The sequence below is a fragment of the Cephus cinctus genome, unplaced genomic scaffold (assembly GCF_000341935.2).
Source record: "Cephus cinctus unplaced genomic scaffold, Ccin1 Ccin1_scaffold0129, whole genome shotgun sequence".
Lineage (NCBI taxonomy): Eukaryota > Metazoa > Arthropoda > Insecta > Hymenoptera > Cephidae > Cephus > Cephus cinctus.
Window position 1 is genome coordinate 1,177,970 of NW_014332862.1, and position 13,058 is coordinate 1,191,027.

The following is a 13,058-nucleotide window of genomic DNA, read 5'->3' on the forward strand; positions in this document are numbered from 1 at the left end:
AATCTTTCATGAGCTCAAAATAGGCGCGCGCCTGGCGTGCGCAGTGAGCCTCCAGTATAATTTATAAAAGTCATTGACCAATAAGAGAAACTTAGTCACAAACGTGGTATTAAAGTGAATTTATTGTTACCATTAATTAATAAATTATTATAATTTGCTATTTAATATTTCCTTATTGAAATTGACGTAAACAGTCTTCTTACAATGCTTGCTCCCTTGCAGCTTTACAATATTGAAATAATGTAATGAATCAGTCGTCCTATCTTTAGGTATTATAATCCGTAGTTTATAACTACTATCTCTCAAATTCACTTTAAATCGTGTTATACAATTTCCGTAAATCTCCTAGCCTATTCGTTTATCGTATTATTCACGTGATATATAAATACGGCCTACCTACAATAAATTAATAGTTTTTAATCTGCTTAATTCCTACTTAACTATATACACTAAGCGTGTAGTCGCTCGAATATTTGGGATGTTGTACTAACGTCTGATGCCAACTGTCATTATACTAGAGTTACCGTGATGTGGCAGTGGTTGCTCAGAATTCAGTTTAAGGCAGTTGGGCACCCTCCGTCTCAAAGTGTCAATCAGAGGACAGAGGCAATTCGCAGTACCTACTTATACTGAGCACGTAAAAAAAAAAAATAAAAAAAAAATAGAAAATAAAGTAAACGAACCACAATTCCCTCGCGGATATTACGATAATGTTCTACGTGGAATATAATCACCGTTGAATAATTGAAATTTTACTGACAAGTAATAAGTGAAAACTTCATTACCGGTATCGAACTACACCATCGAAAGTCAAACCTACCCGATATGAATACGCGAGAGAAATGAGCTCCACCAACTGAGGATATAAATTTACATCATGATACGTTAAACTCGCTTGATAGCGATCCTGACTATGAGTATCCAACCGCCTTAACGTTGTCCCTCCGTCGTCGCGTCGAGGAGCCTGACGACGTCACAACCGTCAACGAGAAGGGTCACCAAGCCTCCGTATATCGAACGTCAAATTCTTGCAGTGCGGGTAATCTCTTCTTCAACGATTCGAATGTCTGAGCCGAGAGTTTCGTGCTGTTCAGGTTCAATTTTCTTAGGCTGGTGAGTGCTGGGATAAAAATGAATTAGTTTCATCTTATGGCAATTACAATAAAAGTACTATCGACGACAGCGACAAGAACTCACAGGCCAGAGTAGATATTCCTTTGTCGGAAACCGGCGTTTCACAGAGATTTAAAACCTGCAGCTTCTGTAGGTGCTCGCTTATCATCTGTAGGCCGGCATCGCCGAATTGTGTGGCCCAAAGATTTAGGTATCTCAGAGCGGGCAGCTTAATGAGCTGCTCGGCACAGGCGGAAGTCACGGACGTAAAAGCCAGACTGAGACATTCCAAATTTCCAAGTGCACCGCCACCCAGGAGCAGAGCGACGTCGGCGTCTGTCGCACGTACTGGCAAAGTCAACTTCCTGGGTCCACCTTTCTGTTGCTGGAAGGAATTCATAAAATGAATATGCAATCAACTTTCGTGTCTTCCTTCAGTCCTAGATAACTCACTAGCTCTTGTAAGTTTCTCTGTCTTTGACAGAGATCGGCGTAACGATTGCGTCCGGATGGCGTGGACTGAAGAGCCGAGACAACCTGGAGTCGAGCCTCCTCGTTCGGCAAGAGACGCCACTCAAGCATTAGACAAAGTGCTTCTTGAGCAGCATCGCAATCCCTGACTCCCAAAAGTACACAAGCTCCGCCAGCTTGCTTCATCAAGGAGCCAATGAACCTCTTCCTCCGGCAGCAGCACGCCAGAAGAGTAGTAAGCTAGAAAAACCATAGGCACTTGCATCGTTAATCTCTTCAATTTGATACACTCTGTTAGCAGTCAGAGAAGATCAAGATATATTTCTATATTATCATAGAATTCGATGTGCTCACTAGTCAAAAAGCTGCATATACAGTTTCCATAGCACCACTAACAGGCACTTGGCTTAATGATTGACATGCTAACTACACGTTAAGGTTAACGCGTTTATAGGTCAGCGTTCCACAATTATTAGATAGTGATGCTTGCCCGTCATTACCTACTTACGCTGTTAAAATATTCTATAGTAAACCCTGCTTTAACTATACGCTTATACGCGGGTCTTGCATATATGTAGATGCATTCGCGAAGCAGACAGGAAAGCAGCGCCGATATCATTAGATAAACAAAGTAGGTCCGTATAAAATTAAAAATAAAGACGTGAAAATATGTTGATAAGTAATTCGTACCATCTCGCCAAACAGTTGACCCTGATCAGGACAGGCTGGACTGGAGGGCGCCACTATATGAATCCAGCCAGGTCGTGGCTCTCTGACTGGCAACAAGACCCTATGAACGGAACATCTGGGGTCCTTAGCTAAACGCTGCATGGCACATAACAGTATAGTTTCCTGAACTTCCTTATCAGCCAACGCCTCCTCTGGGAATGGTACTGGTTGAAGCAAAGCACCAAGTCCTGGCCTCCAGTCTGCGTATTCAGAACTGAAAAGATCATATTCCTGTTTATATTGTTACAAAATTGTATACTCTTACATAGCTCTGATACATACGCGACATTTAAAACTAAAAGATAACATCGCAATGGCGGCAAACTCGTAGGCTGATCCTCGCTAGGCGGTGTACGATTGGACACTTCGAATCTGGGAACATTGAACATTGCATAAGAAACAAATAATTTATCATTAATACTTAAGGTAATCTCATTGAGAAGTGTGATTAAAAGAGCCTGATGAAAATTTACCTATGAAATATGGCTGCTACGCAAATGGACACGAGATTAGGTAAGACTCTAGGATGTGGACAATCGCTGCCTGGTCCATGTACGGAAGCAATGTAATCCCTGATTGCTTGCTCGCCGTCATTATTCTCATGCAAAGCAGCAATGAAGACCTGAAGGAGTTTCCTCATGTCCGGCGACTTTCCAAAGTCAACGGTGTGCTTGAGGCACCTAGTGATCGCTGGGCATTGAGCCAAGACCAGGGGAGACTTCGGATGTCTTTGAGCTAGCCGTGCCAAGGCTCTGGCCAGGGCGGGAGGTGGTGCTGCTTTTTCCAATAGAGGCGCTGCCACCGCGAGAACAGCTTCTGCCCAGCTTCTATCCTCTGTTTCACGTTCCTCGTTACTGATCTTACTTGATTCATCATCCGGTACTGGATCCTCCAGAAGCTTCGCCACCGCTTCCAAAGGTGCTCCAGCTACTCGCTCATCTTGCAAAGGCGTCCACAGTGCAAAGTCTACCATTGTCTTCAATTCTCTCAGAACAATTTCGTCCCTGGTGTTGGATGATACCAGATGTTGATACTTGAAGATGCTCTTCTGCATTTGGATTAAAAAAAAAAAATAATTTATTTCAATTACTCTTAAAATTTCTCTATACAAGGATCATTACTTTTGCTCACCTTCCATAATATAGAATGATACCACTGATCTCTCGTGTAGGCATTGCTGGCTTGGAGAAGTAGAGAGCCATCCGGTAGAACGATCCTTAAACAATACTTGTATGTAGGGTCCCATCTTGCTACGGTATACACCTCGGACATACTACTGTACGGTACTGGCTGCTGAAGAAATCCTGTAAGCTGAAAATATATACCTAAATGATATTAACGACTAGCACAGCTAATTTAAAATACAAATTATATATTTTTTTTAAATTCACTTTTCCGTCTCTCCCATTACATACAAATACCAGAAAATTAACGCGTTCTTATTTTTCTCAACAGCAATATCTCTTATCTTCGTACCAAAGCGGCTGTTATTATTCGCTTCGAGAACAAATCGAGCAACGAAAGTTGAATGACGTACGAAGAAATTTCCAAAGAGATACAAGAAGAGTTGTACATGAATATGCATATACGTATATGGAGATTTCAATGAATAAATTGAAACGAGTTTTATAGTTGGTGGCTCGACAATTTTTTCTTTTTAATTGACGTTATTAGCCGTGCGATAAGAGGTCTGTATAGTAATTATAAGAAATTCGTAGCCCCCCTCAAAAAAAAATCTAACCGATAAATTTCATTGACTAAGACATAAGAAACGGTAGGTACAAATCACAAATGCTTCCATCGAAAGTAAATAACATTCGAAAGTATAGCGACTTAAATGCTAAAGATTGTATTAATACACGCAAGTGATTACACTATACATTTTACTATAGATTTTATACTATAATAGCAGACAATATCCCTATGGGTCCTAAAAACGTATATTTCTATGCGATGAAAGAAGCAGCATAAAAGGACTGGCAAAAGCATCCTCATTAATCTTCGTTAATACTGATATTTAGTTATGGCCGCGACGACTGACTATTCACGGAGAAAAAAAATATGTGACGTATCTTCATTACGAGATCGATTACTCAAGCGGTGAGTGACGAGGGCACCGGATCGTTCGCGCAATTGTAATAATCACAAAATATCAGCACATGAGCGTACTTGATACTCAACTACACATAAAGATACCACATATCTCATAGTGGCATCTTTAAAAACCAGGGGAACGGGGAAAGTTAAGAATCGTATCAGTAAATCATCAGACTGAAATACATTCAATGTCGATTATCCGCAGCCTAGTCAGTCCCATTCTCGTTTTACAAATAGTTTATACGTCACGCCAAAAACTAATTCCTAATTAAATAATCATTGACGTTCTCGCAGTGGCCTTTGAGGCAAATAAAAACTAACTTCGTATCTGCATAGAAGAAGATAGAATAACGAGAATCATGAAAAAAGAAGTCATTATCCCAGCACCCTCCGTAAAAAAAAAAAAAAAAAAAAAAACCAACAAGAAAATTGCATGAATAAAAGTGACGAGAAAAAAAAAAGAAGAGAAAAGAAAAAAAAGTCACCAGAATTTCCAAACGATTCTCCACGTTGTCAACCGACATCCAAGTTCTCGGTAAACAATGATCGTTCATCGGAATCGTTATTCACCTTTATATCCCACGGACGGATGACACCACGGAGTAAGGACACCATTCGAAAAGAAAAGGAATGACCAGGAAGAATTAAAAAAAGAGAGAGGGGAAAAAACTGGAATAAACGTGCGTTGCATAATACGTGCAGGTGCCGAGGACAATGCGCTCTGGTTCATGTGTACACAACGGTAGCCCGACTCTCGTGAACGTTGAGAACGGACACAAGCATAACCGGTAACGCACGTATACGAGAGGCGCTTGCGTGGGGAAGAGTGAATGACGTCAGAGATGAATCTAGGCCGAGGGTTGAACGACTGTTGAAGCAGGCTCGACCGAATCTAGAACGCTGCATCCCCTCAATGAACGGAGTCAGAAGCCAGCCCAGATATATATATATATATATACACATACAGAATGGACAGAGAAACTATGCAATAACTAATAAAATTCCTGTATAACCTCAAAGTTATGTCATCGTATCCGTACGCCACGATACCTTACAAAGATAACAGTTTATATTGCAACAATCATTTCGTCTAGTATGATAATGTTACCAGAGGGATGATTTTGTGAAATTGTATATATTCGACAGTGCTTTGATTCTAGTAATTAATAATCATAACAAATGGTGCCTTATTTAGACTACTGTGATACGTCAACAAATCGTTCACAGCACGTCAGCTGATAGACGCGCATTTAGTCTGCGGAACGACTTCGCAACGTCAGCTTTCGTGGGTATATATATCTATACACGTGTCTAGATCGTAAGCTTTTTCCTTATTAAATTCGCGTGACCACGAGAGGGCTATCGTGCCAGTGTAAGAAGATGGTGTGGGCGTCTATACGAAATAGTGGGACGTTTATTTCCACGCTTGGTTATCTCTGGAGTTGCTTCAAGCTAGAACGTATAAATAAGGACGGAGGATACAGAGATAGTGCGGTTACATTAGAGTAACTAGACGATTCCGTATACTGGCCCGACGTTCCTACAGCGTAGATGCGTATATTGTGATTGCGTTTACGTTTTACAATATTGCGCGATACTACCCTCCATAATGAAATACCATTGTATCCAAGGATATTGTTATTTTATGACCTTTTGTGTATGATTTTTTTAAATGAAATTGCATAAAGCTACCAATGCCGATCCGACCCGAGAGTTCCTTCAATGGATTCGATTTTACCGGACAACCGAGCGTCGGAGTAGCAACGACTACAGAACACGTATCCAGGGTCAGCTTTGACGTCAGTCAACTCACGCACAGGGCACACACTCTTGCATTTCCATGATATTGTCCCCCCAGATCCCGAAACCGATACGCCACGAGCGCACGGCAACGCGAAACCGAACCCACGACAATCTGTACGACGATATCAACTTCCGGTCACATATGAGATCGTAAGGATTGAAATCGATAGGGATACTGAGATGAATCGAGATGAATTAGTTATTATGAGTTAACACTTTTTCTTGTCGTCTCGGAGGAGATACAATCTATTTCGAGAGATCCAGCATTATTTTCACACTTCGTTGGAATTACGTCACGGCGACGCGTGACGAAAGCGTTCTGAAACGAAGACGTCACTGGTACATTTTTTTCTTCTCTTTTTTATCATGTTTTTCGAATGGCGAAACACAAATTTCATTTGACGTTTCCCAAAGGACCCGTCGATACAATATTTTTCTTGGTAACGACCTGCTAGAGCGTGACTAAAAAATATGATAAAAAAAAATATGACTCTAACGATCATAAGCGAATTATTGACCCAATGACTGTACGAAAAGGTGTCATGAATTTTTTTTTTAGTATACACATTAATTACGTATGGAAACAGATGTACCGATCGCGGTATTTTATTTGACATAGAAGATTGCGTCTTTTGAGAACCTTGAACGCACCTTTTTTTTTTCATTGACGATAAAGTCTTATCTTTAATTTCGCTACTTTTATCCATCGTCCTCCCTGTCTCCCTACTCTCTTTGTATCCCTCTCTTAATCGTTTCATGAAAATCGGACGATCACGATTCGGACATGCATGATTCAGCTATCGTACATGGACGAGTTTCAATCTTCCAGTAATACGCGAAATTTCACTTGGCACTTATCACGGTAATATATCTACTATCTGTGGACTAATAACGGGACGTATGTATTATCATAAATGCTGTATGATTATAACCTGTGCAAAAGTATGATGTAAGTCGAGACCAAGAACATGAGTAAATTACAATTATTAGCAGCATTTGCGTCCATATTACGGCATCATTACTCGCTGCTGACTCATATACAACTTTAAAGTACTATTAGCCAGACACATTCTTTCCTTAAATATTGATCATCGTTACGAATTTACCTCAGAGCGATCGTTATCCGAGCAGCGCGCATAGGACGCGAGACACTGCATGTATCCCTGGTACGTTCGACGTCATTTGCACCAACGAAATTATATTGACGTCATGCGAATGCGTTATTTAATAATTTATACACGTATCACTCGAAATCACTCCCTCATCGTATTCTCTGAATTTCATGCATGATTACTAGCAATCAATAACTTTGGTTCCAATTCAGAGACGTTGATCAATATATTTTCCGACGCCATGACGATCGAGCCTCGTTCCCGGCGCACTTCAGTGCAGTACCTAGGAGCGAGTGAAATAAATCTCGATTGACGTTCGATATATCGAATTTGAAAATCGCTTGAGAACGAGACGATTGCAGTCATCGTGCGCACAATCAAGGACGTAATAATTGTACGATCAATCGGAATTATGTTAATCTGACATGAACGTGATAAAAAGCCTTTTTTTTTTAATTCAATCGACATACTGGTTTTGATTTATCGCCAATATTAAATCACGCGCGAAAGTTTTTCTTGACTTTTGAATAGATCAAAGTGTGTGTGTGTGTATATATATATATATTTATTACATATATTACTGCTATCCGACTGTGAATGTATATATGCATGCCGTAAAAAAAAATATGTGGGATTTTCCTTTAAATAAAGTATTGTTTGAAATTTGATGCCGTGTATCGTCGATGCAATGAGGTACGTAGATATTTATTGCACCTGAGGAGTATACATTAGTGGATGCAGAAATTCCTATTTTTTTTTCTTTCGTTTGATTTACGCTGCGTAGGAAATCAATCTTCCGTGTACCTTCGTCTCCTCTCCACTTCTCTTTGTAATACGTTTGCCGTAACACTTTATAACGTAACATTTTTTTTCAAGACGAGCAATTGACCTTTTCTCATGGAAGCACATGCGAGGCGTTTAACGATAAGCTGAAGTAAAAAATATTCACGTTTTATTTTGCGGTCTGACAAAAATAATACCATCCAATTACCTTGTGGTATATTACAGGGGTGCGGTAATGATTCACCAGCCTGGCAGACATTGTCCGAGTGACACGCATAAATGGGTGAAAAGCAAAAGAGAAAAATGTAAATTGGAACGATGCAATAATATACGATATGCATATATGCATGTGTTAGGTGCGATAAATAGTATTATAATCAACGATTTCATAACGTATTGCGCCATGCTGTGGTCAGGTGAAATTTCGCGTGATGCAACGTCAAAATATTATAGATGAAACCAGTCAATTTGCATTCACGACGTCAAAATTCGAAATAAGGTTAGTGTCATAAAGTCAATCAAATTTCGAATTATGGCAATTAATTTTTTTTTTGTAAAATTTCCTTGATACTCTTTCGATAGAATAAATTATAATTCATTGATAGATTAAAATTTTCGTCTTCTGGTTACTGGGATCTATTTGTGGATTTTAATTTTAATGGAACCTCAGGCCGCGATGACACGTGTAATTTCTAATTTTAATTGCCATATGCAGAATACCCTCTCGCATATACCAGAATTATATACTTACCCTTGGCTATGCTTGTATTATATAAGCCTCTGACAATAGAGCGAAATACGATTCTGGGGAATACATGGAATATAGATTCTAGAATATAGATTGAGACGTAGTGTAGGACCTATAGTCAATCCACAACTTAAGTGTGAAATCCAGGGGACTCCTTTGCATTGAATTTCGTAAGGAGATGGCCCTTCGAAACACATTTTACTAAACTTATGGGATATACGCTCGAATGAATTCGGTTGATTGAATATAGAGTATTGTTAGTAAACAATGTAGATCAGAAATATTATATCTATAAACGATTCCTCTGACTGTGGAAGATTCCCATAAGGGATGCCAATGAACCTGAAATCCTATCACGTGTAATATCAAAGTCCACAACTGGATCTGTTCACAGAAGTGATTAACGACATTGACTACTAAAGACGTTCACAGGACTGTCAAATAGAAATAGCCGAAATTGAAAACAAAAGAAAAAGTATATAAACATTGAAGTTGAATATGAAATTAGCAATACGAGAGGTACCAACCGTCTTGGAGGATAGACAGGCATCGTTGAGATACAAATGATGTGTCTCCCAACGTCTGAGAAACTTGCTGGACAGGATCTTGCTGACAAGAGTCCTGGTGTGATTGAGATAGCAGACCTGAATGTCACCTTCTTCGAGAGGTTTGAATCTAGGTCCAGCTGGTCCTGGACTTGGACTTGGACTGGAGGATCCACTAGCGGATGAACACCCGGCGCTTTGACGTTCTAGGTTGGGACATGATCTCGCAGCAGGTAGACATGTCGTTTCCAATGGCTGAGGTTGTAGATTTACATTAACCGGTGTATCTTCGGCAAAGGAGCCCGCCTCGGGCTCCGGCGGAGACTCGGCACTGGATCTAGGACTGGTGCCGGAGGACAGCTGCGGCGAGCTCGTACTAGTGGTCTCCTGACGCATGGATCCGTTAGCCGAAAGGAATCCGTAATAGGGAACACTTGGTACAAGGCCAACAGCGGCGGCTGGACTCGACGGTAAGGAGCCTTCCTCGGTCTCGGTTTCCTGATTAGGATCTTCGTCAAGATCGCTAAAGCCGTTCTCGAACGAAGGGATGTCGTTGACCGAGGCGAAGACCTCGCGCGACTGAGCTTCCAGCACGTCGCCACTATCGGTTGGTTCCCCCTGCTGCAGCGCGAGCGGCGAAACAAACGGCGCGGAAGAGGCGGTACCGTGTCGATGTGGACCGTTCTGATTCCTGGCGGAAGAGGGCGTCGAATCGCTAGCCGGCGAAGGTGACGGGGACGACGTTTCTCCGGTGCTGGATGCGGATGAGTCTGTCGATCTTAATCTGAGGAGAAGCTTTCGTCTCCACCTGGATGCTGGTGCTTTTTGTGACGGTGACACCTGCGTGCGGGAAGCAACGTAGGCACCGTCCAGTTTGTTATCAATAGTCGATAGGGTGATACCATCGTTAGTATCATCGGAGACACCGTTCACAAGAATCCAGGTATCTTTCGCAGAGGGCGTTTCTGGTATGATTGAATCTGGACCAGGTGATAACGGATCTGTCTCCAGATAATCTGCACGGATACCAGGTAGAGTGTCAGTGCTACTACCCCCAGACATGGAGAGTTCCTGATCGATAAATCTGATGGAGGAAGATCCGGATCCCTCACTGGTCGCTTCGGAGCCTCTTCTCCTCAGGTCTGATGAGGTCGTGGTAGCCTGGGTCGAGAGTGGCGGGGGTGGTACTACTCCTCTAGATGCGCGTGCAAAAGGACTTTGGAAGCAAAACATTTTCATGGATTTTGAACCCTCTTTAGGTAATTCCTTTTCTCCTTCTCCCCGTAGTACAGTCCTTTCGAAGCTTCTTTCTAGCTCGTGGAGGCCACCAGGGAAGTCCTGACGCCGACGACGTTTAAAATTCAAGATAATTACAACGAGAAGTTCAATGCGGACGATTCCTCCAGCCGACGGCGTCTTTTACAAAGAATTTGTCTACCGCGTAAGACACTATCACTGGATCTTCTGTTATCCTCCTTTCAACTACTGATGATCTCACAAACAGCACCTTGTATTTCACCATATCATTTTTTGCGAACCCTCTGCGTCGTGTCGCGACACATTTTCGACGTCGCCGCCTCGACTGGCGATTAGACGAATTTACATGACGATGGACACGGCACAATTTACACGTACGGCCGCGTATTCAACGCGTATGGCCTGATGACGTCGAGGGTACAGAGACGTTCGTAACTTCACTACAATTTCCCGGCACGTTTCTCAATTTCTTTGTTCCGTTTCTCCCCACTGGTAACTAAGCCATTGACGATGACGTCGCAAAGTCCAGGGTGAGCGTCGTACCTTAAGGACGGATAAAGACAACTCGGTCGTTGCGGTGGTGGCAAAGAAATTACGATCTCGAATTCGAGAATATTTCGAGGTGTGTTTCTGACGTGACGCGTAATAGTCTGACAAGCAGGTGGAGCGAGGAGAGGGCGTCGCGGCGCTTGGCGTCCGTCCGATCGATGCGAGTCGCGAACGTATTCGTTGGTCGGGATTATTACACGCGAGAGCCACAGTTATATATGTGTATGAATATATACACTCGCACGCGCGCATACACCAAACACCACATATATACTCATATATCAGCAGTACAGAGCAACGAACCAATTGAAATCTACTAGCGAATACTCAACGGTGAGATCTTTACAATTGAGCCGCGTCCCTTGGTGTCAAAATTCTTCTTGGCGACATTCACGACGACCAGGATGAGAATAATGAGAATAATTGAGGCGTCGGTACACCAACCGGAACGGCCACCCACAATAACAATCCTGAGAAGAATTCTCGCCCTTGATAACCAGGAGGATATTCTTCATACGACCGGCGTACCTTCATGCTTAGGTTAAGAACCAAACAAACAGAGTCTTATTGGATTTAATATTATTTAGGTAGTTCCTCCCCAAGTTTCTTCACCAATCTCCAACGTTTCTTCTCCCTTTATTGCCTTGCAGTTATTAAACTTTTCTCCAATTTAGAGCCAGCAAGTTCAGAAGAACGTTTCTCATAGCTCCTTCGATGGTAGGGATAACCAAGATGTGACAGGTAAGAAAGCTCAGGGCAAACGAAATCCCTACTGAAAAACAAGAGATGTTCTCAGTTATCGATACAAAAGTCTAATACGATCTTGCGTTATCGCGTGCACGGCAAATAACAATAATGCGAGTGAACGCGCATGCGCAGTCCGTCGGCGTGCATTCCCGCGTACAATACAATAGTCATGGATAATTACATCGACACGCAGCTGGAGCACCGTTCGACGACGGTATCCTAATTGTAATATTTAAATGAGGCAGTGAGTTGTTTTCACCGTATCGTTGGATTTACGTCAAACGACGATGCCAGTCCGCGCTTAAAGATGTGGCTACGGCGATATTTATAAATGTGCGTTAAATTTTTGGGATTGCTGAGGGGTAACAAGAGGGACTCAGAGTCTCAAGAAGGCGGAGGCACCAGAACGTTACCTACTATCGATTCTATATATAAACGAGTTCGTGGTCATTCTAATTGGCGTAGCCCCACAGTACGACATTCGACTACGACTTTTAACCCGCACTGACCGGCAAATCGTGCGCAACCTACCTAAATATACGTACTGGCCAATTAACTTTAGTCACTTTCACCACGTCGTTTATTTATGTCTCTTGCTATCCTTTAATTCTGACACTCTCGCGCGGAGTTAAACGTTTCATAAATAAAATTCGCACTCACTTATTTACTGTTTAAAACTCTTCTACGTTTCAGGTACATAATTTACTGATGCACGCAGCCACCCTTAACACGGTCACCATATGAACACCACGCTCCAGTAACATTCAACCCCTGTATTATACGGTCTTACGTAATTTTGCCATTCCCCCGCTCATCCCCTTACACCAATCCCTTCACTATTTCGGTTTCTAATTCCGAGATACACTCAGGACACTGGATGCCTTTTATCGACGAGATAGACAGTCGCGCTTTGCTGAGCTTTCATCCAAGGTAGGAGTACTGCTCGCTAACACGCCAGACGCGCAACTGTAACCGCGAGACTCGCGCACGACAATAACGCGGTTAGTTCTCGCTGCTTAGATACGAGATACGCCGGCACTACGATCGCTTCGCACTAACTTCTGTACTGCCTGACGGCTTACATGACTTTACGGTGTTTTCCGT

The 13,058-nt window shown here is 42.2% G+C and overlaps 1 protein-coding gene and 1 long non-coding RNA gene across 3 annotated transcripts; one reads left to right on the forward strand and one right to left on the reverse strand.

Moving 5' to 3' along the window:
* Nucleotides 1–104: 104 nt before the first annotated feature.
* LOC107262815 (C-Maf-inducing protein) lies at nt 105–12,935 on the reverse strand. 2 transcript variants are annotated; one of them, XM_025080365.1, is made up of 8 exons: nt 9,384–12,935; nt 3,445–3,624; nt 2,787–3,361; nt 2,596–2,685; nt 2,275–2,527; nt 1,567–1,824; nt 1,198–1,492; nt 105–1,120 (listed from the first exon to the last, which is right to left on the reverse strand). In XM_025080365.1, exons 1-8 carry the CDS (start codon nt 10,638–10,640, stop codon nt 996–998), a joined length of 3,033 nt encoding a protein of 1,010 aa, XP_024936133.1. In that variant the 5' UTR covers nt 10,641–12,935; the 3' UTR covers nt 105–995. The 2 variants fall into 2 exon arrangements, with proteins under 2 accessions (XP_024936133.1, XP_015584864.1); XM_015729378.2 differs by having other exon boundaries at nt 1,198–1,498; nt 9,384–12,927.
* Nucleotides 7,368–9,369, forward strand: LOC112493703. Its single transcript, XR_003058367.1, has 3 exons — nt 7,368–8,018; nt 8,202–8,259; nt 8,334–9,369. It is a non-coding gene; the product is annotated as an uncharacterized LOC112493703 (long non-coding RNA).
* Nucleotides 12,936–13,058: the final 123 nt, after the last annotated feature.

Coding starts and splice junctions, on each gene's coding strand:
- LOC107262815 (XM_015729378.2), bottom strand. CDS start 10,640: ATGAAAATGTTTTGCTTCCAAAGTCCTTTTGCACGCGCATCTAGAGGA. Junction 2,528..2,595: donor CTTTTAGTTTTAAATGTCGC/GTATGTATCAGA, acceptor TGATCTTTTCAG/TTCTGAATACGCAGACTGGA. Junction 1,825..2,274: donor GTCAACTGTTTGGCGAGATG/GTACGAATTACT, acceptor TGGTTTTTCTAG/CTTACTACTCTTCTGGCGTG.